The 26,852-nt window shown below is 40.1% G+C and overlaps 1 protein-coding gene across 2 annotated transcripts in view; it reads right to left on the bottom strand.

Moving 5' to 3' along the window:
• Nucleotides 1-377: 377 nt before the first annotated feature.
• Nucleotides 378-26,852, bottom strand: part of LOC308516482 (ceruloplasmin) — an 87,566-nt gene continuing 61,091 nt past the window's right edge. The window contains exons 12-19 of one of the 2 annotated variants that reach the window (XM_081087447.1): nucleotides 16,461-16,668; nucleotides 15,014-15,156; nucleotides 13,417-13,545; nucleotides 9,274-9,380; nucleotides 7,345-7,561; nucleotides 6,829-6,968; nucleotides 6,100-6,262; nucleotides 378-850 (exon numbers count right to left, since the gene is read on the bottom strand). In XM_081087447.1, the coding sequence (XP_080943573.1) occupies nucleotides 825-850; nucleotides 6,100-6,262; nucleotides 6,829-6,968; nucleotides 7,345-7,561; nucleotides 9,274-9,380; nucleotides 13,417-13,545; nucleotides 15,014-15,156; nucleotides 16,461-16,668 (1,133 nt within the window). In that variant the 3' untranslated portion in view covers nucleotides 378-824. Of the gene's footprint in view, nucleotides 851-5,835; nucleotides 6,263-6,828; nucleotides 6,969-7,344; nucleotides 7,562-9,273; nucleotides 9,381-13,416; nucleotides 13,546-15,013; nucleotides 15,157-16,460; nucleotides 16,669-26,852 lie in introns of those variants that run through there. The other variant, XM_081087446.1, reaches the window with a different exon arrangement.

Raw genomic sequence — 26,852 nt, 5'->3', positions numbered from 1 at the left:
TTCACAACTGTGTCATCTTTTTTAACTCATCTCAAACAATTTTGAGTCCAGGTTCAGCTCATTGATAGTGTGCTTTGACTTTGGTTAAGGCTGGGCATAGTGCTACTCACCAGGCATCTGCCTCAACCATATTTTGAAAGTTTTCTGAGGATTTAATCTATACAGTTCTTAACTCTGCCTTTTTTCAGTTTCAGATTCATATCCTTTTGACCATTTCTTCAAGAGTTCATCTTTCTATTTTATTTTAAATACTCCTTTAACTATCCTTTTGACCATTTCTTCAAGAGTTCATCTTTCTATTTTATTTTAAATACTCCTTTAACTTTTACTTTTAATTTTTATTTTATTATTTGTTTATTACTTTATATTTTATTTTTAATTATACTTCCCTGTACCCCTATGTCTACTGATTCCTTAGGAATGATGTCAGCAGCACATTACAGGGATTGATGGGGAATCCAAAGATTGGAAACATATTAATGAATCTTAAAAGTAATCCTTTGAGGTCTATCCAAGGACAATATCTGGTCATTGATTTTTTTTTTTTTTAAATACAGCTTTATATAGCCCCAGTGATGGTGACACAAATGGCCTATATTAATCAATTAAAATACCTAGTGTGTTAGAGTCAGCCATGTGTAATAGTCAGTTGAGCTTTTCGTGTGAAACAGTGTAACACAGTTTCCCCGCAAATGCACAGAAGTGTATGTTTTCAGTCTTCCTTTAATGTTTATAGATATTCTTAAGTAAACATTCTATTCAACACTTTCAATACATTATAATGAATTGGTGGTGGTTGTTTTTTCTTTTCACTTAACACCAATTTATTTCTTTCGGCCAAACTTTGTCTCTATAGAAAAAGAAATTTTAAGACCATTATTAAAAATAGTATATATCATATGATTAAAAAATGTACATGGTACTTTAAGTATATTCTAATTTTTTTAATATTAGTTATTTTGTTTTAATTATTCTAGATTCATTTATATTTTTCTGCTTGCTCTATGTTTAAAAACACGTCTTTCATTCCAGTACTGCTTTGTTTAAAAAAAAATTACTTCCCTCCCTCTTCTCCTCCCCCAAGATCCTTATCTAATAAAAAGGGAATATGCTAATTGACCCTCATGCCGTTGCAAAGATGGCGGTGCCCACAGCCAATAAAGAGGGAATATGCTAATTGACTGCCCTGCCCTCAAAGATGGCAGCACCCACAGCCAATAAGGAGTGAATATGCTAACTGACTGCCCCGTCCTCAAAGATGGTGGTGCCTACAGCCACAAGATGGTAGTGCCCAGTCCCCTCAGCCCTGCCGAGGCGGCAGGCGCGAGGCAAGGCCCCGGCTGCTTCGCGCACCTGCCTTGAGAGTCCCCCAGTCCCCTCAGCCACCCAGCCACCCAGGGCTGGCCCAAGGCGCAGGCAAGCCTCAGGTGTTAGCTGCCCAGCTGCCCAGGGCTGCCTGAGGCACAGGTAATCAGGGCCGGCCGAGGCTTGTGCTGCTGGGAGTGGCAGCACCAGAGGTGTGATGGGGTGTCGCCTTCTCCTGATCACCAGGTTGCCTCCCGCCCCTGAGGGCTCCCAGACTGTGAGAGGGGGCTGGCTGGGCTGAAGGACCCCCCTCCAGTGCATGAATTTTCATGCACCGGGCCTCTAGTTAATTATAAAGGGAAAATAGTAACTTTTACAGTGGAGAAACCTGGCTGATACTACCTTAATTAAACACTCAAACATAACCCAGTAACGGAACAAATCAACATCTTCTGCCTCTTGACATGTGTATTGAGAGAAACAGTATCACTTCTGTGAGAGTCTGGCAAAGAAATGCCTAATCTGAATCTAATTGTGAGGAAACATTAGGCAAATCCAAAATGAAGGACATGCTACAAAGGGATGGGCTTGCATTCTTTAAAAATGTCCCAGTTGCAAAAGAGAAAGACTGAGGGACCTGTTTCAGACTGAGGGTGACTGAGGATGTGCTAGCTGGGATGCGACACATGAGCAGGGTTTTCATTTTCTAGGAAGAATATGATTAAAACAGTTGGGGAAATTGGAATAGGGTCAGTAGTTTGGGATCACTTTTAAGCTTCTGATTTTGATAGATGTGCTGTGTTTATGTGTGAGAATATCCTTGTTTTGAGGAACATAAGTGTATCCTATATAATAAAAGCCTAATATGCAAATTGACCAAACCATGGAAAGACTGGTTGCTATGATGCGCACTGACCACCAGGGGGCAGATGCTCAACGCAGGAGCTGCCCCCAGCCTGCAGGCCCCAGGCCAGCCAAGGCAGGTGCCATCAGGGGCCCTCCCGATCACCCCGCCCCCCGGGCGCCCCACAGATCAGCCCTGATCACTGGCCAGGCCTAGGGACCGTACCCATGCATGAATTTCTTGCACCGGGCCTCTAGTATATTTATAATGTAAATATAATGTAGATATGGGGAGAGACAGGGAGCTCGGACAGAGAATAAAAGAGCAGATGTGACTGTGCAAAAGAGCAACATTTTGTGGAAAATAGTAACATCTGGATAACTGGGTGAAGGGTGTATGGGATTTTTTGTTTGTTTTTTTGTACTGCTCTTGCAGTTTTTCTGTAAATCTGACATTATGTCCAAATGAGTTTTTAAAATTTCTTTTCATTAGGTTAATATGGGGTTAGATATTTACCAAGCAGAGTATTACACTGGATTTGGTTGCTTAGGAGAAATACAGATTGTATAGCCTCGGCCTATAAGGAACTTAAATCTAAGCAAACTTTTTTCTCTAGGGGCTACTCCAAAATGTCACAGTATAAAAACAGTACCCCTTGCCGAAACCGGTTTGGCTCAGTGGATAGAGCGTCGGCCTGCGGACTGAAGGGTCCCGGGTTCGATTCCGGTCAGGGGCATGTACCTTGGTTGCGGGCATATCCCCAGTGGGAGATGTGCAGGAGGCAGCTGATTGATGTTTCTCTCTCATCGATGTTTCTAGCTCTCTATCCCTCACCCTTCCTCTCTGTAAAAAATCAATAAAATATATTAAAAAAAAAAAGTACCCCTTTTTATATTTGTCATAGGAGGTCTTTATTATGCTTCCTCTGGTAGGGGAAATGAAGCATTACGTTAAGTATGACAGGACATCCATAATTATTTTCTAAATTTTTTGGGGGGTGAGGAGGAAATTGTGTTTCTCCTAGCACATAATACTGAAAGATTTCAAGCTAACCTCCAGTGTTCTCTGTGTGTTATGGTAGGAAAAAACTTATCTGAGATTCAGAATTAATGTAGACTTACCCACAGCTTTATCAGACTTCTATTTAAAGATAATTCAGACTGATAATGTGGCTCCCCACTTTTCTGTATATAGTTTAAACTGTCTTTTTTTATTCATTACTGCTTCTTTCAGTCCCATACAATATTTTTCTCTTTGTAAGTGCCAAATTTCTCTTTAATTTTTTTCCAACATGTGTTTTTCCTTCACATTTTTCATTTGTTCTACAATTTTCTCTATGCTTCCCTACTTTGTTTATTTCTATTGAGTTTTATAGAGAGAGGAAATGAAGAGAGAAACATTGATGTGAGAATGGAACATCAATCGTCCGCCTTTTGCATGCCCTCCACTGAGGATCAAGCCCACAACCCCAGACATGTGCCCTGGCTGGGAATCAAGCCAGCAAACTTTTGGTGCACAGGATGATGCCCAACCAACTGAGGCACACCAGCCAGGGCTTCTCTATGGCTTTTTAAAATATATATATATATATATATATATATATATATATATATATATATATATATATTTATTGATTGATTTCAGAGAGAAAGTGGGAGAGAGAGAGAAACATCAATGATAGAAACATTCATTGACCAGCTGCCTCCTGCACACCCCCTACTGGGGATCAAATTTGCCCCTGACCGGAATTGAACCCGGGACCCTTCAGTCCACAGGCCGATGCTCTATTCATGGAGCCAAACCAGCTAGGGCATCTCTATGGCTTTTTAAGACAATCTCCCCTTTCTTAACCAAGCAAGCAGTCGGCTCCCTCTTCTCCTCCAGACTCATTATGCAGGGGAACCTTCTCCTTGTCTGTGTGGGGTTGCATGTAGCAGCATCCTCTATGTGCCAGCCATTTGCATGCATGGATTTCCTACCTAACTGTTCTCTTACTCTTGGTTATTTTTCTAAATAAGAACCATCCTTTTGTATGGTAAGCATGTATGCTAATGTTCTTTTTTTTTTTTTTTTTAAATATATTTTATTGATTTTTCACAGAGAGGAAGGGAGAGAGACAGAGAGTCAGAAACATCGATGAGAGAGAAACATCGATCAGCTGCCTCCTGCACATCTCCCACTGGGGATATGCCCGCAACCCAGGCACATGCCCCTGACCAGAATCGAACCCGGGACCCTTCAGTCCGCAGGCCGACGCTCTATCCACTGAGCCAAACCGGTTTCGGCGCTAATGTTCTTTAGAGTCTAAAGTTTTCTTTTTCTCTTTTATCCTTCACCCTGCTCATCAGTTGCTGGCATGAAGCCTGGTGGTTTGTTTGTCTGTGTGAGTCTTGGGTATTCCAGTGCTCAGTATGCTCTTTGTGATCAAAATTTTGCATGGAAGCAGTTTTTCATAGTGCAAGGTGTTTATGTAAGACCCAGGAGAAATTAAAACTTTTCATTTGCATTGATGGTTGGTCTTTCAGTGATTTTTAATATTTGAAATATATTTGCTTCTATATTTTCTTCCATTTATATGTTCCCTTTATGCCTGTATTTAGGAAACACAAGGAGTTGTTTTCTCTACATAATTTCCCCCTGTAGGATTTGCCTTTGCCAATTCTGAACTCAGAAGACCCAGGAAAGAGCAGAGCCCACAGCCACAAAGCAGGAATTTTACTTTTCATATAACACAGTGTGTTAGTGTTTATCCACAAGAGCTGTTTGTTTTCCTGTGAGTGGATGCTTGAGCATCTATGGGGGAGGGAGTGTTCCTGCTGGAGTGGAGGAGTGGGGAATTTATATTCTGTTTTCTCCTAGGATCTTTGCTGTGATCTGCATGTTTCTGTCACCCCCACCGCCCCTACAACCCAAAATTGTTATATATTGAAAACCTAATGCCCAAGATGATGGTGTTAGGAGGTAGGTCTTTGGGAATTGATTAGATAATGAGAGCGGGACCCTCATGAATGGGATTTGTAGACTCCAGAGAGCTAGTTTGACCTTTCTGCCACGTGAGGATATAGCAAGAAGTCTGAAACCCGAAAAAGGACCCTCGCCTGATCATGCTGACATCCTGACTAATAGCCTTCAGAACTACGAAAATAAATTTGTTCTTTGTAAGCTACCCAGTTTTGTATTTTGTTATAGCAGCCAAATGGACTAAGACAGTCTGTCATAAACAATAATCAAGAACACCCTCCCACACCTGGGCAGTGTGGTTCAGTGGTTGAGCATCGACCTATGAACCAGGAGGTCATGGTTCAATTCCAAGTCAGGGCCCGTGCCTGGATTTCTGGCTAGATCCCCAGTAGATAGTGTGCAGGAGGCAACCAACCAATGATTCTCTCTCATCATTGATGTTTCTATCTCTTTCTCCTTATCTGAAATCAATAAAAATATATTAAAAAGATATTTTTTAAAAAAAGACCAAACAAACTCCGCCCTCCAGAATCAAAAAAGACACTGTTCTGCCTGATTGCATAATTCAAATTATATTGATAATTGGGGAATTTTGGGGGAGTGGGGGGAGGGATGTTTGTATACCAGGTAACACCTAGAAAAAAAGTTAGTTTTAAGAAAGAAATTAAATGTATGATCCATGATCAGTGTCTTTATAGATGATATGACTGCTCACTTATATCCATTATAATTACACTGCATCTAATTGGTGTCATTTGGACTGGCTTAAGGAGTAGTGGTGCTGTTTTCAGAACCGACTGTTTTCAGAAAAGCAGTTATACCATTTAGCAGTTAAAAAAAAAAAAATCCTGTTCAAAGGTAGAGGAGAAAGAAAGAAAGAACAGCAAATTCACAAAAGCTTCCTATTGGGGGACGTATTTTGGCAAAGTATTGCATCTTAATTATATTTGTGGGTATATGACTTCTGGGATCACTAACGTGATATTCACCTTTATTTGGTAGAACGGTGTAAGTAGTTTCCATTCCGGCATGGATGTGGTCAGTCACATGGCAGTGGAGTAACCAGATTCCAGGTGTTCTTGGGACCATTTCTAGGGTTTGGTATGTCCCAGGGAAAATGTCGAAGACATCAGAACTATAAACGCCCCTGTGCTTAATTAGAAAAATGACAACATTTATATGAAGTTTATTATATGTGAGAATTCAAATGTTTCATTGGCCAGCTCAGAGATATTAGACAAAAGGATTTGTTTAAAAAAAAAAAGCCCCTGTATATTTCTGTGTCTAATACAAACAGTGGGATATGTGGTCCTTGGATTTCTGCTAAAGCCTTGGCACTATGGCCTTCAGGTAAGTGTGGCGAAAAGAGGTCTGTTACCTCTTACACTTTAACAATGTTTTGCTTTTTATTGGAGCCCTTGTGTTACACAAGGGAAAATTCCTACCCTCTCTGTTAACACTTCTATTCAAATGCCCTACCCAGGAATATATGAGCAGAACTCCATGAAAGTCCAGCAAAAACTGTAAATCCCAGGAGGAGTCCCAGATATAACAAAGACTGGTAATGGCAATTGAAACTGCCGTGTGCCACACTCTTAGAAAATAGTTATCTCTTGAAACTTTCAATTTTCCATGAGTATCTCTGAGGAAATATTTTCTTCATTTGTATTAAAACATTGTCAAATTGAGCAAGAATAATGACCATGGCTGGCTCTTACCTTGTATTGGAAGCTGTGGCCATGGAAATGCACGGAGTGCAAGTCTATCTCATTGCCCATTCCCATCAGGTACCAGTTGACTTCATCTCCCGCACGCATTGTGAGGCCTTGCAGGTTCCCAAACATTCTCCCATTAATAGCTGGGGAAGCACATGATTTTTATGTTACCTTCCAGGATATTTTAAACCAAGAAATCATAGAAAATATGATTGTGAGGTCAATTAGTGGGATCTTTTCTGAGGTACTAGAAGTTATTTCATGACAGATGAGGGAAATGAGTACTTTCAGGTCAATAATGTCACACTGCTATCTAGTCACTTAGTATCAAAAGCCTTAAGCCTGATTTGAGTTTATTTAAAAGGGAATGAGACTTTGGAATGAGGAGAGAAGTAAATAGATGATTTTGCTTTGAACAGGATTCTACCTCAAGTGAGACAGATGAGGTTCATTTCAAAATGAATAGTCTCCAAAATAATTGTATTTGAAAGGAAAGGGTTTTAGAATAATGTATCATACCATGCATTTTATTGCTTTCTATGAATTCATCATTGTCTTTGTTTACTTTCTCAGGGTGATCAGAGTATGTTTTGATGTTGTCATCTAAGTACCAAGATTCATTCTCATCAAAAACTAAAAACAGAAGTGAAAATTCCAGTTTCTTTATAGGATTGAATACTTTCAGGTAATGTCTCCGACAAACAATCAGTGGGCCAATTAATCCACTATAGAGATCCTGAAAAGAGCAAAAACTTCAGTCATCCTTGTGATATAGGTCAGGATTTGTTGGTTTGTTAATCCTCACCTGAGGATATTTTTTCCATTGATTTTTAGAGGAAGTGGAAAGGAGGAAGTGAGGAAGGGAGGAGGAGAAAGAGAAAAAGAAACATCAATTTGAGGAGACACATCGATTGGTTGCCTCCTGCACATGACTCACTGGAGCTGGGGAAGGAACCTGCAACCCAGCTACATGCCTTTGGGAATCAAACCCGAGAGCCTTCAGTGCACGGGGCTGGCACTCTAATCACTGAGAAACAGCAGCCAGAGCTAGGTCAGGATATCAGAGAACTGGAGCGGAACCTATTGCCCATGACCTGAGGAATTTTGGAAGGACTGATTTAGGTAGTAAACTTTACCCAATGTGGTACAGTCAAGTCAGCAACTTTCTACTTGAAGCTGTTAAATTGGAACAATGGTGAGTTACAGGTAGGTGGTGTGGGTGCAGAGGCCAAATATTGACTCAGCTAATGAGCAGCAATTTAAAAGAACCCCAAATGAACAGTGTTGGTTTGCCTATTCCATAAGCCAAGCACTATGCCAGTCACTGAAATCCAGAGATGAATCATATAAAGCCTTGCCCTGTAGGCATTCAGTCTAGCCAGGGAAATAGAGGAGCAGAAGAAGGAACCCCTTGCTGTGTTGGAGGTATGTACAGTGCTAATGAACACAGAAGAGGAAGACCTCAGTTGACTTAAGCCTATGGAAAGTCCGGTTTGGCTGGACATTAGTAGTGGTAGATTAGTTCCTGAAGGACCTTTGTGTTGTATCATGTTCAGGAATTTTAGATTTTGTCTTGTGGGACATAGGTGGCCACTGAAACATTGAACATGGAATGGCAGCGTATTTGCATTTTAGCCCAGTCATCCTGATGGTGGAGTGAAGGAAGGCTTGGAGGGGGGAGATACTGGAGACTAGGAAGCCATTGCATTGTGGAAGCAAATTACAAGGACCTGATCTATGGAGATGGAGAAAAGGAATGGGCTGAGGCCTATGTATGTGAATTCCTTGGTGGAGCTAAGAGGATGCATTCGATACTTTATATCCAGGGTTCTAGCTTGAACAACTGAATAGATTGGGTGCTTCGATGCTATCTAGTATAACAGGAAATACAGGAGAAGGTGGAGGAAGATCTCAATTTCCACTTTAAAGTTGCTGAGTTTCCAGAGCCTATGGGACATGCTGATGGAGATGATCAGTCGACAGGTGTATAGACAAATCTGGAACTCAGGAGAAAGATTAGGACTAGAGATTTAATTCTACAAAATAATTTGGGGACCTGTTCTGATTTGTCATTGTTGAGTGTTTTGTTGGCTTTGGAATATTTAGTCAAAAAGCAGTATTAGTTGTGCTGTCATTGGTGAGGTCAGCATTTTAAACCATGTAATAATAGAGCTCTGAAATCACAGACATCAGTGTTTTGTGTTTATGTATTCTGATATGAATGGGAAATAAAAACTGTATTGATTAATATTTAAATCTGTGTTACTCAGAATCAGCAGTCATAGATGTATGTGTAAACACAAACAAAAAGAAACCGAAGTGAGTTGCAGAGCCACTTACTCCCCTGGGAATTTACTGTAGAACTGGCCTACAGAAACTAACCTCATCTTCCTTCAGCTCTGTGTCTGTTTTGGGACTTTTCACAGAACACAGATGATGTAAGTTTACCTTAACTTGATCTACAGTTGAATAGTAGGCCCATGGAATACAAGCAGAATCCTCACTTCCAGCTCCAGATCTTTCTGGGATTTTCCATATGTAAGTGTGAGTTTCACCTAAATTAATCAAGTATTGATGCATCCAGTTATATTCAGTATATATACATATATATATACACACACACACACACATACACACACATATGTACATATGTACAGTGAGGCCTTGACTTACGAGTTTAATTCGTTCCGTGACGGAGCTCGTAACTCAAATTACTTGTATGTCAAATCATAAAGTGAACGAGTGAGACACATGATGCTGGGCTGATGTTGTGGCGTTCACTGTGACATTCGCTGCGCCAACTGGCGGTGGGGTATCTGAAGCTGGCTCGTAACCCGAATTTTAGCTCGCAACTCAAGGCAAAAAATCGGCCGAGAGCCTGCTCGTATCTCGAAAAACTTGTTAGTTGGGACACTCATAAGTCAAGGCCCCACTGAATGTATATACAGGCTTAGTCTTAAGAACCAGTGACCCAGAAACCGGAAATGTGAAGGAAATTAGATTTAAAAAGTAGTGGTACTCAAAATTGTTTTCAGAAATTCAGTTTTAGGATAAACTAAGATACACATTTCTATCTTCTTTGTCAGTTATGAATTAACTGGACTTGGCATGCATGCAGTATCACAATAGCCAGAAGAGGGTGAAATAGGGCCCAAACATTGAACCAGACCCTCATAGGTTTTCCCCTCCTAGTTGTTTTGGTTTTCAGGAGATAACGGCAAGCCTCCGCACAGTGCCCGGACACCACCAGACAAGCCAGGCCAGACTGAGCTCAGAGGCTGGAGTGGGTACAGAAAGCCAAATGAACTCCACTGAGCCCTACAGGTAGCCAGAACCAAAATCTGCCCCTAGCCACACACCAGGTCCTTGCGGACGGTTTGCAGAAGCAAGGGTGCCTAGATCTCACCCAGTCAGACCCTGCCAACTTGGATTTTCTTTATACTTTCTCTCACCCTTCCCATCCTTACCCTAGATAACTTAGATCCAAGAGCCCTTTAATTAGAATTAATATGTATAGCTCCTTTCTAACTTCATTTAAAATTTGCTCTAAGCCCTTGTCTGAGAGAGACTGAGTCTTCCCTCCTGTCTCCCTGTCTGGCTGCCTGCCTAATGAATAGATCTATTTTTTTCTGGGATAACTGTTGCCTTGGACTTTGGCCTCTCTGTGCTCAAAGGACATCAAATTTGATGTTGTTTGGTAAAAGTGGCAATTCCAATATCCCAACTTGAGGAAACATTGCAACAGATCTCTTCTTAGCTTGAAGTGTGTTTCTCTACTACACTGCCCTCATCCCCACCAAGCTAGCACCTGCCCCAGTCTCCTGTGTCTGTGTGTCTGGACCACACCATGTGACTCCCTCGCTTCACCATGGTCTTCCTTTTCTCCTTTTGTAGTTATCCTCAGTGATTTCACGATACCTGGGGAAGAGCCATCAGACCTTGATCTCATAGGTCACTGACCTCTCTAGTTTGTCCCATTCTGTCTGTCATACTATACACTGTGTGGTCACAACTCTGTCACACACAGGACCGTACCCTGTACCTTGACACTCTAAAGATGGCCAGTTGCTCCACTCCCCTGTCTTGTGAAGGCTTCTACCCTGGTCCATTTGTGCTGTATTCTCCAGCCGATCTCTGCTCCCAGTCAGCTTTCCTGTACAGCTGCTCACAGGACCTTGACTTTCAGCCATGAAGGGCACTGTAAACTCCATGTATGTAGTAGACCTCACTATTACTTATTCATTCTGTCAGACTTTAATTGGCCAGAGTCTAACAAACCTTTATTAGGGAATCAAGCAAGACATGACGGATGGTCTCAAGGGATGTGATAAGCTAGTTTCTTTTTCCTTAAGCCCTCCATCTTTTCTGTCTCTATGTCCTCACCCTTTTCATAAGAAGACTATTTTACTGAGAATAAAGCATAGATTTACCTCCAGAATATATTGTCCCTTCATCTATACTCTTATTTTCATGAGCTGAATAATGGCATTTCCTTCTCTATTTCCACCACAATCTGCTGTCACCAGGTGCCCAATGCCCAACCTTGGCACTGACTGGACTCCTCCTCCTTCCCTAACCTTCTATAATGCCCAGCCTTTCAGCAGGTCCTTTTAACACCAGCTTTAAAATAAAACCAGAATGTGACAGCTTACCATTTCCGCCATTTCTAAGCTGGTCCAAGACTCATTTACTTACCCAGATTATCACTAAAACCCTCTAACCCAGCGGTTCTCAACTTGTGGGTCGTGACCCTTTGGGGGTCGAACGACCCTTTCACAGGGGTCGCCTAAGACCATCGGAAAATACACATAATTACATATTTTTGTGATTAATCACTATGCTTTAATTATGTTCAATTTGTAACAATGAAAATACATCCTGCATATCAGATATTTACATTATGATTCAAAACAGTAGCAAAATTACAGTTATGAAGTAGCAACGAAAATAATTTTATGGTTGGGGGTCACCACAACATTGCAGCATTAGGAAGGTTGAGAACCACTGTTCTAACCAATCCTTGCTTCTTCCCTTGTCCCCTACAGTCACTGCTACACACTAGCCAGACAGTCCTTTTAAAAGTGTTCATAGGATCATCATTCTCCAGTTCAAACCCTTGTAGGGTTTTTAGGATAAAATCTAAGGTCCTGACTATGACCTCTTAGGTCCCTTAGCATCTCACCTCTTCCATCTCTCCCTTTTGCTCTGCTGGCCTCTGATCTCCTCACTGTTCCTCAGACATACCAAGTCCCTTCCCATCTTGGGACCTAGAATGCTCTTCTCACACAACTCTTCCCAACTAAGTGGATTGTTATTTCTCATAACTTAAATGTCTTCACCAGTGGCAACTCCTCAGAGAAGCCCTTCTGATCACCCTACCTAAAATAGTGCCATTGTTACTTATTCTCTCTCATCTGCCTTAATTTTATTATTATTATTTTGGTTAATCCTCACCCAAGGACATTTTTCCATTGATTTTAAAATTTTTATTATTTTTTTTTAAGAGAGAGAGAGTGGAAGGGAGAGGGAGAGACAGAGAGAGAAACATCGATGTGAGGGAGACACAGCGATTGGTTGCATTCTGCACACCCCAACCAGGACCTGGATCAAGCTTGCTACTGAGGTATGTGCCCTTGACTGGAATCAAACCCGGGACCCTTCAACCCACAGGCCAACAACTCTATCCATTGAGCCAAACCATCTGCCAGGGCCAGGGCTCATCTGCGTTAACATTTTTATATATTGTTTATCTCCTAGGAAGACTGTGAGGATCATGAGGGCAGGGCTTTTCATTTCTACTCCCATATATAGTAATTTATTGTTTCTCACTTGATATACAGTTGCAAGTATACAAAACAGAGTTGATTCTTATATTATGATTTATTAATTATGGTGTTATTTTCCATATGAACATCTGTAAACCTACTTCTGCCCCACCCTGTATTTGGGAACTGCTAAATTACTGAGAAATGGCTCTTCCCTAAGAGCCAACTTCACAACTAATAGATGAAAAATACAGTTCCTATGAAAGAAAATACACCCCTGAATTTAAGTTATTTTAAATTTTACTCTGTTAAACATTTATTGAGTTCTTAAACATTTCAGATAGTGGGTTAGATACCAGAGATTTAAAATTTCAAGTGGCAGCCTCTGTCCTTAGGATCCTATCCTCAGACACAGGCAGGAGAACATTCAGCCATGTTCAAGGTGATCAGTGTTGTCTGGGGTGTGTTCTAGCTGCGTGGAGAGAGACCATCTCTTCTGGCTCAAACCTGAGTGTCTATGGATGCCCAACACCATCAGATTTCTTCCTCAGTGCTGTGCATTTTTTTTAGTAGGTGAATGCAATCATACACACACATGCAGACACATTTCCCTGTGTCCCCTCTTGACCACCTCCTTCACTTTCTCAAGCAACAATCATTTGGAAGGAATATCTTCCTGACAGGTAATTAGTGGAGAAGCTGTAAAATCTATCGCACACCTCCACCCCATGCGTACCTAGGAAGGTGGAGTAACAGTAGCAATCTCCCACCCCATGAGTACCTGGGAAGGTGCAGTAACAGTAGCAATCTCCCACCCCATGAGTACCTGGGAAGGTTGGAGTAACAGTAGCACTCTCCGTTTTCACCCCATGGGCATGTATTGAGTAGGGCCTTGTAGCCATGTTTTTAAAGATAATAGTCACTTTGTCTCCAACATCTGCATGAAGTTGTGGACCTGGCAAGAGTGAAGAGGAAGAGTGGCTTATATGCTGTCAGATCAGAAGTTCTAACTCAGAAATAAAAACACAGATTGGATAATTTAGCATTAAGGCCCTAGTCCAGTGATGGCGACCCTTTTGAGCTCGGCATGTCAGCATTTTGAAAAACCCTAACCTAACTCTGGTGCCGTGTCACATATAGAAATTTTTTGATATTTGCAACCATAGTAAAACACTTATATTTTTGATATTTATTTTATATATTTAAATGCCATTTAACAAAGAAAAATCAACCAAAAAAATGAGTTCACGTGTCACCTCTGACACCCGTGTCATAGGTTCGCCATCACTGCCCTAGTCTGTTTTACCTCCTGTGGCTCCGTGCTGTATTACTATTGGATTATACCTCATTCCAAAGGATTCAGGATAAAAACACTAGTATGGCTGCAATCTCTTATTTTATCTCCAGGCCTGGGGAGGTTTGGGCCTGAAAGCCCCCTGCAGTTTAATGGCCTAATCCTGGTGAATCACTGTGACTCATCCCTGGCCTGGAGTCCTGATCTCAGCATTTGGACTTCCAGAATTTCCTGGGCGTGAATTAATAACTGCAGGCAGTCCTGCATTTGAAAGGATGGGTGGGGCTACCCCGCCTTCTCTCCTCTCCAGCCAATCGTAGCTTGTTTTCTGTCTGGGAGAATTTCTGTGAACCAGCAACACTGCATTCTCCCTGGGGTATCTTTCTCTGAGGCTGAGGATAACCAAGCCCCAGAGAGCTCTATTAGTGTGGAAACACAGTGGGGTTGGGAGTGGTGTCCCTTTTACTTGACGATTTTCAAGGAAATTCCCAAGACCAGTGTTAGTCAAGTTCTTAAACATTGTGTCTTAAAATGATTCCTAAAAAATTGAAGAAATCTTTTCCCCCTGCTGTGTGCACAGTAACACGTTTTTCTTTCCCTATCTCCTTATCTATATATAAATTTCTCCCCTTTGGAGTTAATCATTTACATCTTAATTTTAAAAGTAAATAGCTATGATTTTTTTTTTTTTTGAGGGATGGGAGAATAATGGAGAATTTGATTAAGAATTTCATTAGAAAGTAAGTTCTAGGAATTTCACCCAAACTATAAGCATCAGTTTAATAAACACCAAATATATACAATTTCATTAGTATATGGGATAATATATGGGATAATAGTATATGGGATAATAGTATATGGGATAATACTTTTGACACAGTATTTTATTATGCCATATTTATAGGCTTCTCATTTTTATTGAGTGACATTTTATTTTTTAAAGATCTAATTGGCTTTATTAAGAGATTCACTAATTTGGCAGCCTCTCATATAGCAACTGGAACTCTCCTATTTTTATTTAAATAACTGATACATGAACCAAGAAAATGAAACTCCTAGACATGGACCATCGCCACATGCGGCAGCACATCACTTGCCCACACCTGGTGAACTGTAGCTGTTAGAGTACCTAGAATGCCCAGGTGTTCTTCTTCAGCTTTTCTCTCCACTGGAACTTGGAATGTGCCATCAGTGTATTGCCGATACACAACTTTCTTGTATTTTGAGCCTATGTAAAATTCTTCCTTATCTAAAAATGCATTATTTGAAACACTTAAAAAAAACACACACACACAACTAAGTTAGTATTTGTTTTAGTGAAAGTGGAAGTTGAGTTTTAAGTTTTGAACAAACATACATTTTTTACTTACGTAATTGTGCTAGTTTTCAATACCACTCTCCCATTCCCGCAAGACTTTAAAAATAGACATGGGTGGTAGGAAGTGCACCTAGGCAGAGTGGAGCCTGGATTCCACCACTAAAATGACCCCCAGCTAGTCATTTCTCATTGGAGTCTTGGTTTCTTCTCCTCTGAAATGAGGTATTAGAGGAGGCCATATCCAAGGTTTATTTATTGGTCTAAAGCTGTATGGGTCCAGATTTCACCACTGACATGTTCCCTGGATACTACAATGTTTCTAGTCTATAGGAACTGAAGTAGCCATGTTTTTCTAGATATTTCCTTTACCTAAAGTTTTTATTGACTCCTAATGGCTCCTGTGACCTTTTGACTGTTTTACCCCAAACACTGAAATAACCTTTTACTCCTTTACATCACAAATCATAATCACCATCGCAGTCAAACTGCCCAGGTAACCACTGTCCAGATACATGTTATGAACCAGATCTGAATACATGCCCACTCCCATCTGTCCAGTCATACCACAAAGGGCTGGTGCATTATGTGGGAGATAATAGAGGGGACAGAACAAAAGGAATAACCACAGTGTGGTTGAAGCTGCTCTAAATGGAATGGTTCTGCAGCTCCAACCACCACCCTTAGCTAACATCTATTCAAATTGAACTTATTTTTTTCAGTCCCATAATTTCTTTCAAAAGGTACCCAGCCCCAGCAGAGGGAGCCATGATTTACTTGTTATTGGTGGTTTTGAACCGTATTTTCCTGTAACTTCTTGGAGGGCAGAGACCATATCTGTAATATTGCCCTCAATTTAAAGTTTTCTTTCATACATACTAGTCATAGCTTTAAAAATGTGAAATAACTGATTAATAGACTAGTAACAAAATCTTTGGAGAAAATATAACATAAATAGCAAATAGTTGATAGAGAAAATAATACTTTAGCTCTGAACTGAGACATTAATTGTGGTGTAAGTTTGAAAATCAGTGACAAGATAAGGGCACATGAATGTAAGAAGACAGTCCAATAGAAAAGAAACATGAATAACTACAAATGGAAAATTGCCTGTGAGAAAACTGAAACTGAATGAGAAGGATGCCTTGGAAGCATTTTGTTGTTATTCTTATTTAACACAACTTTATTTTACTGCAATTTAACATAATTCTGCCTTCTTGAAAGAGAAACTAAAAAATTGGGAATCTGCCTAGAGAATTACCTTTGCTCTTGTAAACGATGCAGCTCCTTTTCCCACTCCCTGCTTGGAGAGTAATCCCATTCCACCTCCACCGCGGCAATGAAGTAGGTCCGCTCTCCCAGGTATAGGTTTGGATTCTCAGACAGCTGCCTGCGTTGGCTCACAGTATATTTTTGCTTCATGCCACCGGTGTAGTGATCAGTTGTGAGGCACTCAACATCGAAAGTCCCTTGAAAGGTAAATGAGAAAGCATGTCACTCCTTTGCTCATTACCTTCCGTGGTTCCTCACTTTACTCAGAATCAATACCAAAGTCCTTACTGTGGCCTGGGTTACATCAGCTGGCTTCCCACACCTCTGATCATGTGGCCTACTACTCATGCCACCCAAGCCACATGTCAAGGGTTTGCCTGCCTCAAGGCATTTGCATTTGCTATTTTCTCTGTATCTGAACTTGTGTAATGAATGAAGGAAAGGTTGCCCTGGATCTGTCTTACCTTTTAGTGGCACATAAGGAACAACAACAACAAAAAGCCTGAAACAAGTTATCATTTTTTCATTTTTTTTTTTGGTTTGTTTTACTCATTCAGAGCAAGACCTGTGGGAGTCTCTGAATTTGCATGGCTATGGTTCTAGTATAAGTTATTTAATTGCAAAGAATTAACAAATGAACACTACATCTAGGCTATAGAAAAATGATGAGAAGTTTAGGTAAAGAGCCTTTAGTGAGTCTTCTAGTGTCTAGTCTGATTTGGCAGTGTAACAGGGAATAAAAAATTTATACTACTCTGGCTAACCATAGAATAGAACTAAAATAAGAACCAACAAAGGAGATTTAAAAAGGTGGCAGAGTAAGTGGAAGCTACACTGACAGTCTCCCAGGAATAAACTGGAAGTACAACTAAAATACCGAAAAACCACCCTGAAAAATCAATTGAAGACTAGCTGGAGAGAACCATGATAACCAAGGATGGAAAGTGGAGACCCCATAGAGACTAGTAGGAACTGCGGAGGCACAAAAAGGCTGGCCGAGCTCCCACAGACAGCAGCTGAAGGCCTGGAGAGATATCTCAACTGTTGGGGGTTCCTACTGAGAACCCTGGGTTCTAAACCTGAAGCTGGGCATGAAAACCCTGAGAATCAAAACTGATAAAAGTGCCCACTGAATGTCTGGCTGTGAAAAGCAGTAGGGTTACTGTCCACCAGTGAGAGATGGCGGGAAATGCAGGCACTCTCTTAAAGGGCCAAAAAAAAAAAAAATTGTGTGCAGACACGCACCTTGGGCTCTGGCAGAGGGAGGGCAGAGAAGACTGGAACTATGTGAGGAGAGTACACAGTTGGGGGCTCTGGGATTGGAGCTCAAAGGGCAACCACCCTGCTTTCTTGTGCTGAGTCATTCCATCACACTGTGGGAGGACCTTTGCTATCCAGGTGGTTTTTGCCTGAAGAGAAGGCAGTTACTCCTATTGGAAGAACTGTGGTTCATAGCCTGAGGCTAATCAAACTGTAAATTGGACTGAAGGCAGAGTCAGATCTCTGGAGGCTTTGAGTGTTTGCCTGATTTCCTTCTGTGCCTGGGGCTAGGAAAAGCAGACCCTGGTGCACATCTTGGTTATTTCCAAAGGTATCCAGCCCCAGCAGAGGGAGCCATAAGCTATAGATTTTTGATAGCCCAAACAGGATACTAAGGGTCACTCAGAAACAGTGTCTGCACTAGAGATTGGGAATCATAGCAGATCAACCAATACATGACACAAACCCAAATAGGTAGTAAAATGGGGAGACAAAAAACAAACACCTCAAATAAAAGAACAAGAGAATTCTCAAGAAGAGGTAAACAAAATGGAGATAAGAAATTTATCTGATATGGAGTTCAGCATAATAATGGCAAAGAAGCTCAACAGCATGAGAAAAGATTTAGTAACTATGAAAAAATACCAGAAAGAGATAAAGAATGACATAGCACTAATAACACATTGTAAGGAATACACAGCAGATTAGCAGAAGCCAAGAATTGGATCAGTGAATTAGAAGACAGATAGGAAAAAATCACTCAATCAAAAAGAAAAAAACAAACAAAGAAAAGAACCAAAAAGTAAAGGACCAAAAATAAGAAAAAAAAACAATTAAAAAATAGGAGGACAGCTTAAGGGAGCTGTGAGACACCATGAAATGTAACAATATTCACATTATAGGAGTGCCAGAGGAGAAGAAAGCAAGCAGGAGATAGGGAACATGTTTGAAGAAATAATGGGAGAAAACTTCCCTAACCAAGTGAAGGAAACATTCACGCAAGTCCAGGAGGCATAGAGGGTACCAAGCAGGAAGAACCCAAATAAGTTCTCACCCAGACACATCATAATTAAAATGCCAAAAATTAAAGACAAAGAATTTTAAAGGCAGCAAGAGAAAATCAATTTGTTACTTACAAAGGAGCTCGGATAAGGCTGTCAGCTGATTTCTCATCAGAAACTCTACAGGCCAGAAAAGAATGGCATGAAGTATTCAAGGCAATGAAAAGAAAGGATCTGAAACCAAGATTACTATATCCAGCAAGGCTATCATTTAAAATAGATGGTGAAATAAAGAGGTTCCCAGACAAAAAGATGGCTAAAGGAGTTTACCACCATCAAAAAGGCACTGTAGAAATGCTAATGAGAAGAAGAAATATACCAGAGAGAAACATACTAGGCATACAGAATTAAAATGGCAAGAAATAAGTACCTATCAATAATAACCCTAATGTAAATGTATTAAATGATCCAATCAAAAGATATAGAGTAGCTGAATGGATACAAAACCGTGACCCAATTCTATGCTGTCTACAAGAGACCCACTTCAGAACAAAAGACTCATACAGGATGAGAGTGAAGGGGTGGGAAAAATTTTCTATGCAAATGGAAATATAAAAAACCTGGGGTAGTAATACTCATATCTGACAAAATAGACTTCAAAATGAAGGCCATCACAAGAGACAACAAAGGTCACTATATAATAATAAAGGCATTGATTCAACAAGAGTATATAACGCTGGTAAATATATATGCACCCAGTATAGGAACACCTAAATATGTAAAAAAACAAACAAAAACAAACCCACAACTTCTAGAAGACATTATGGGAGAGATCGACAGCAATACAGTCATAGTGAGGGATGTTAACACTCTGCTGATTTCACTGGATAGAGCTTCCAGATTAAAAACTAACAAAGAAACAGTGACTCTAAATGACACAGTGGATCAGATGGATTTAATTGACATTTGTAGAACATTTCACTCCAAAGCAGCAGAATATACATCCTTCTCAAGTGCACATGAGATAGATCTCATGTTAGGACATAAAACAAGTCTCTACAAGTTCAAGGAGACTTAAATCATATCAAGTATCTACTTAGATCATAATGGAATGAAACTAGAAATCAACTACAGTAAAAACACCCCAAAACATTCAAACACATGGAGGCTAACTTTTCTTGCATGTTATTAAACAATGAATGAGTTACTAATGAGATCAGAAAGAAATAAAAAAACTTCCTGGAAACAAATGAAACTGAACACATAACAATCCAAAATCTCTGGGACACAGCAAATATATTCCTTAGAGGGAAGTTCATAGCACTACAGGCCTACCTCAAAAAACAAGAAAAATTAATAATAAACTATTTAACCTTACAACTGAAAGAATTAGAGAACAACAAGAAAATCTCAGAGTAAGTAGAAGGAAGGAAATAAAGATTAGAGCAGAAATAAATGACATAGAGATTAAAAAAAAAACCACACCCACAAACAATACAAAATATCAATGAAACCAAGAACTGGTTCTTTGAAAAAAAAAAACAACAAAAAAAAACAAGATTGATGAACTGTTAGCCAGATTCATCAAGAAGCAAAGAGATGGAGAAACCAAGATGGCGGCATAGGTAAATACCGGAAATAGCTGCCTCGCAAAACCACTTCAAAAATACAACTAAAAGACAAAACAGACATCATCCAGAACCGCAGGAAGGCTGACTGAGTGAAAATTCTACAACTAGAAGGAAAGAGAAAAGCACACTGAGACTTAGAGGAAGTACTGAGGCTCACGTGGAAAGGGCTTGGCAGCTGAGGACATGGTTGTCTTTTTCAAACAGGAGGGAGTCTCAAGCTCCTGACTGCTCTGAACTCCAGTTCCGGGTGAGTCTATGGGGACCCAGACTCATACGGGGAGAAACTGGACTATCTGGCATTGGTCGGAACTCGAGGGCGGCTTTCTCTCAGAGGTGCTTGCAGCAATTACCAAGGGACACTGAGACGCTGGGCCTTTTAGGGTAGGACTGAGGATCAGCCATAGCTGTTTGCTCCACCCTGTTGACTCCCTGAGACCCCGCCGCACCCAAGCTGTGCGCAGAGGCTTTTGCATATGAAAGGCCTGTCCCTTTGCAATCTGAAAATTACCTAACAAACTGCAGCTGGGTCAGAGAGACCCAGAACATCGAAAAGAAGGCCCAAGGCCCCACAGCAGCTTCCATTGCTTCACAGCTGGGCCTCATCTGGGCACCTCCAAACCCCCCAAAAAGAAGAGGAATCTGCAGATCTCTCCATAGCTCCTGCTGGGTAGCCTCAGTCAGAGGCTAAATTAGCACCTCCTTAGAGATCCAAGAGCTGGTGTACCCAGTGGTCAGAGTGGGACCATCCAGATTACAACTCCTCAGGTCCATAAGGGACACACTCAGTGGGCAGACTCAGTGAGCACCAAGACCCATTGAAGCAATTCTTGCCCCAGAAGGGTGTCTCCAGCACAGAAGTTCTCCCACTACAGACAGCTAATTCTCATAGCCAATTGGCCTGGAGGTCAATTTCTCCCAGTGATACCTACAACAATTAAGGCTTAACTACAACAAGACTGTGCACAAAGCCCACAAAGGGGTGCACCAAGAGTGTCCACCTCAGGTAATTTGGGAGGCTGAGCCACTGGGCCCTATAGGACACCTAGCACAGAAAGCTACTCTATCAACACAGGGAAGCATAAAAAATGTGGAGACAAAGAAACAGGTCACAAATGACAGAAATGGAGGAAAGCAAACTACAGGATATAGAGTTCAAAACCACACTGTTAATGTTTTTCAAGAATTTTCTAAAAACCACTGATAAATTTAGTGAGACCCTCGAGGTTATGAAAAAGGACCAACTAGAAATTAAGCATACACTGACTGAAATAAAGGATATTATGCAGAATTCCAACAGCAGACTAGAGGATCGCAAGAATCAAGTCAAAGATTTGAAATACGAAGAAGCTAAAAACCCCCAACCAGAAAAGCAAAAAGAATCCAAAAATATGAAGATAGTGTAAGGAGCCTCTGGGACAACTTTAAGCATACCAACATCCGAATTATGGGGGTGCCAGAAGAAGAGCGAGAGCAAGATACTGAAAACCTATTTGAAGAAATAATGACAGAAAACTTCCCCTATGTGGTGAAAGAAATAGACTTATAAGTCCAGGAAGCACACAGAACCCCAAACAAAAGGAATCCAAAGAGGACCACACCAAGACACATCATAATTAAAATGCCAAGAGCAGCCAAACCGGTTTGGCTCAGTGGATAGAGCGTCGTCCTGCGGACTGAGGGGTCCCGGGTTCGATTCCGGTCAAGGGCATGTACCTTGGTTGCGGGCACATCCCCAGTAGGGAGTGTGCAGGAGGCAGCTGATCAATGTTTCTCTCTCATCGATGTTTCTAGCTCTCTATCCCTCACCCTTCCTCTCTGTAAAAAATCAATAAAATATAAAAAAAAATGCCAAGAGCAAAAGACAAAGAGAGAATCCTAAAAGCAGCAAGAGAAAAACAGTTACCTACAAGGGAGTACCCATATGACTGTCAGCTGATTTCTCAACAGAAACTATGCAGGCCAGAGGGAGTGGCAAGAAATATTCAAAGTGATGAATAGCAAGAACCTACAACCAAGATTACTTTACCCAGCAAAGGTATCATTCAGAATTGAAGGTCAGATAAAGAGCTTCACAGATAAGAAAAAGCTAAAGGAGTTCATCACCACCAAACCAGTATTATATGAAGTGCTGAAAGGTATCCTTTAAGAAGAGGAAGAAGAAGAAAAAGGTAAAGATACAAATTATGAACAACAAATACACATCTATCAACAAGTGAATCTAAAAATCAAGTGAATAAATAATCTGATGAACAGAATAAACTGCTGATTATAATAGAATCAGGGGCATAGAAAGGGAGTGGACTGACTATTCTCAAAAATCGTACACCTATGGATGAGGACAGTGGGTGGTGGGGTAAGGGTAGAGGGTGGAGTGGGAACCAGGTGGAGGGTAGCTATGCAGGGAAAAAGAGGACAACTGTAATAATCTGGACAATAAAGATTTAATTTAAAATAAAGAAGCAAAGAGAGATGACCCCCCCCCCCCCAAAAAAAAAAAAAACAATCAGAAATTAAGGTGGAGGAGTAACAACTGACACCGCAGAAATACAAAGGATTGTAAGAAAATACTATGAACAACTATATGCCAATAAGCTGGACAATGTGAAGGAAATGGACAAATTCCTAGAAAAATACAATCTCCCAAAACTAAATCAGGAAGAATCAGAAAACCTGAATAGGCCAATAACAACTGATGAAATAAAAGCCATAATAAAAAAAACTCCCAGATGGCTTCACAGGGCAGTGAGAGTTTTACCAAACTTTTAAAAGAAGAAATAACATCTCTGCTCCTTAAACTATTTGAAAAAAGTGTAGGAGAAAGGAACACTTTCAAGCTCTTTTTATGAGGCTAACTTTATCCTAATTCTAAATCTAGATAAAGACACTATAAAGAAAGAAAATTATAGGCCAATATCCTCGATGAACATAGATGCTAAAATCCTCAACAACATATTAGAAAAGCAGATCCAGCAACAATTTAAAAAAGTCATACACCATGACCAACTGGGATTTATTCCAGGGATGCAAGGCTGGTACAATATTCTCAAATCAATAAACGTGATACATTACAGAAAAAAATTGAAAGACAAAAATCACATGATCATATCAATAGATGCAGAAAAGCATTCAACAAAATCCAACACCCAGTTTTGATAAAAACGCTCAGCAAAGTGGAAGTACAGGGATCATATCTCAACAGAATAAAGGCCATATATGACAAACCTACAGTCAACATCTTACTCAATGGGCAAAAATTAAAACTATTTCCCCTAAGAACAGAAAAAAGACAGGGATGCTCACTCTCACCACTCTTATTCAACATAGTACTGGAAGTCCTAGCCCCACAGTGATCAGACAAGAAGAAGATAAAAGGCATCCAAATTGGAAAGGAGGAAGTAAAACTGTCATTATTCAAGGATGGCATGATATTGTACATAGAAGACCCTAAAGACTCCACCCAAAAGCTACTAGATCTAATAAATGAATTTTGCAATGTAGCAAGTTACAAAATTAACACCCAGAAATCAATGGCATTTTTATACACCAATAATGAATTCTCAGAAACTAAATAAACAATGCCCTTTATCATTGCAACAAAAACATTAAGATATTTAGGAATAAACTTAACCAGGGAAGTAAAAGACTTGTACTCAACTACTGGACATTGAAAAAAGAGATAGAGATATAATCAAGTGGAAGAATATACCATGTTCATGAATAGGTAGAATTAACATCATTAAAATGTCCATCCTACCCAAAGCAATCTACAGATTCAATGCAATCCCCATTAAAATACCAACAGCATATTTCACAGATCTAGAATACTCCAAAAATTTATATGGAAAAAAAGAAGATCCCAAATAGCCTCAGCAATCTTGAGAAAGAAGAACAAATTTGGATGGATCACAATACCAGATATTAAGTTTTACTACAAAGCCACTGTACTCAAAACAGCCTGGTACTGGCACATGAACAGGGATATAGAACAATGATACAGAACAAAGACCCCAGAAATTGACCCAAGCCATTACACTCAATTTATATTTGACAAAGAAGGCAAGAATATACAATGGAGTCAAGAAAGTCTTCAATAAATGGTATTGGGAAAATTGGACAGACACATGCAAAAAAAGAAAAAGAAATTAGACCACTAACTTACATCATACACAAGAATAAACTCAAAATGGATAAAAGACTTAAATGTAAGCCATGGAAGCATAAAAATCCTAGAAAAAACCAAAGGCAGCAAAATCTCAGACATCTCTTTTTTTTTTTTAATATATTTTTTATTGACTTTTTACAGAGAGGAAGGGAGAGAGATAGAGAGTTAGAAACATCGATGAGAGAGAAACATCGATCAGCTGCCTCCTGCACATCTCCTACTGGGGATATGCCCGCAACCCAGGTACATGCCCTTGACCGGAATCGAACCTGGGACCTTTCAGTCCGCAAGCCGACGCTCTATCCACTGAGCCAAACCGGTTTCGGCAGACATCTCTTTTAGTAACATGTTTATAGATACATTTCCTAGGGCAAAGGAAACCAAGGAGACAATAAACTAATGGAAGTACATCAAAATAGAAAGAAACCATCAACAAAATTAAAAGGGAGCCCATTCAGTAGGAGGACATATTTGGCAAAGATACAGCTGATATTCAAAATATAAAAGGAACTCATACAAGTTAACAAAAGAAAGACAAACAATCCAATTAAAAAATAAGAAAAGAACCTAAATAGACACTTCTCCAAAGCAGACATACAGATGGCCAAGAGACATATGAAAAATGCTCAAAGCCACTGACCATCAGAGAGATGCAAAATATAATGACAATGAGGTATCAGCTCATACCTGACAGAAAACTACCATCAACCAATCAACAAGTGACAAGTGCTGGTGAGGATGTGGAGAAAAGGGAACACTAGTACACTGCTGGTGGGAAAACAGTATGCAGTTCTCTCAAAAAATATGGAATGCCATTTGACCCAGTGATCCCAATTCTAAGAATATATCCTGAGAGACCTGAAACACCTATCAGAAAGAATGTATTTACCCCAATGTTCATAGCAGCACAATTTACAATAGCTAACATCTGGTACTGGCACAAGAACAGCCCAAGTGCCCATCAGTAGATGAGTGGATAAAAAAGCTGTGGTACATTTACACAATGGAATACTATGCAACAGTAAAAAAGAAGGATCTCTTACCCTTTAAGACAGCATGGATGGACCTGGAGAGTATTATGCTAAGCGAAATAAGCAAGTCAGAGAAAGATAAGTATCATATGATCTCACTCATGTGTGGAATCTAATGAAAACAATAAACTGATGAAAAAAATAGGTCTAGAGACATGGAAGTATAGAACAGACTGTGGAATCTCAGAGGGAAGGTGGGAGAGGGTGGTAGGTAGGAGGAGGGCAACCTAAGAACTTGCATATATGCATAACCTATGGACACAGATAATAGGGTGGTGAAGTCCTGGGGTAGGGTGTCAGGGCAGGCTAGAATGTTTCAAGCGGGGAAAAAAGGGACATTTGTAATCCTTTCAACAATAAAGATTTAATTAAAAAATAAGAATGAACAAGAAAAACATTAAAAAAATCTATATAAAGCAACCCATATTAATCTGAGTAAGTGTTAAACCCAATTTACTACTGTGACCTGATTTTTCTCTTGAAACTAGTGCTTACATGTTAAAAGTTTTAAAATATACTTTATAGTTCAGGATTTTCCATTCCTATGCAAACTTAGGAAGCAGCCTGGTCTCAAGACCCAGCTGATGCCAACCACTCAGTCATAGGAACTCAGCAGACAAAAAGACCAGATAGCCAACTCAAGAATGGTCACCATAAAGATCCATATCAAAGCCTATGGGAAGACGTCCTTTACATCCTACACATCATACATGTCCACAGTTTTCTCCTCCCTCTTTCAGCCCTATAGAATTTGTTAGCTTGACCAGAGTTGTTAAGATAGGCTTTGGGACAAAAGTCCCCATCTCCTTGAGAAAGAAGAACAAAGTAGGTGGGATCTCAACACCAGATATCAAGCTGTATTACAAAGCCACTGTTCTCAAAACTGCCTGGTACTGGCAAAAGAACAGACATATAGATCAACGGATTAGAATAGAGAGCCCAGAAATTGGCTCGAACCAATATGCTCAATTAATATTTGACAAAGGAGGCAAGAACATACAATGGAGTCAAGATAGTCTCTTCAATAAATGGTGTAGGAAAATTGGACAGATACGTGCAAAAATAAATGAAACTAGACCACCAACTTACACCATACACAAAAATAAACTCAAAATGGATAAAGGACTTAAACATAAGATGGGAAACCATAAAAATACTAGAGGAATCCACAGGCAGCAAAATCTCAGACATATGCTGAAGGAATTTCTTCACTGATACTGCTCCTAGGGCAATGGAAACGAAAGAGAAAATAAACAAATGGGACTACATCAAAATAAAAAGCTTTTGTATAGCAAA

The sequence above is a fragment of the Myotis nattereri genome (genome assembly GCF_964212035.1).
Source record: "Myotis nattereri genome assembly, chromosome: 3".
NCBI lineage: Eukaryota > Metazoa > Chordata > Mammalia > Chiroptera > Vespertilionidae > Myotis > Myotis nattereri.
This window is presented reverse-complemented; position numbering and strand designations above follow the sequence as displayed.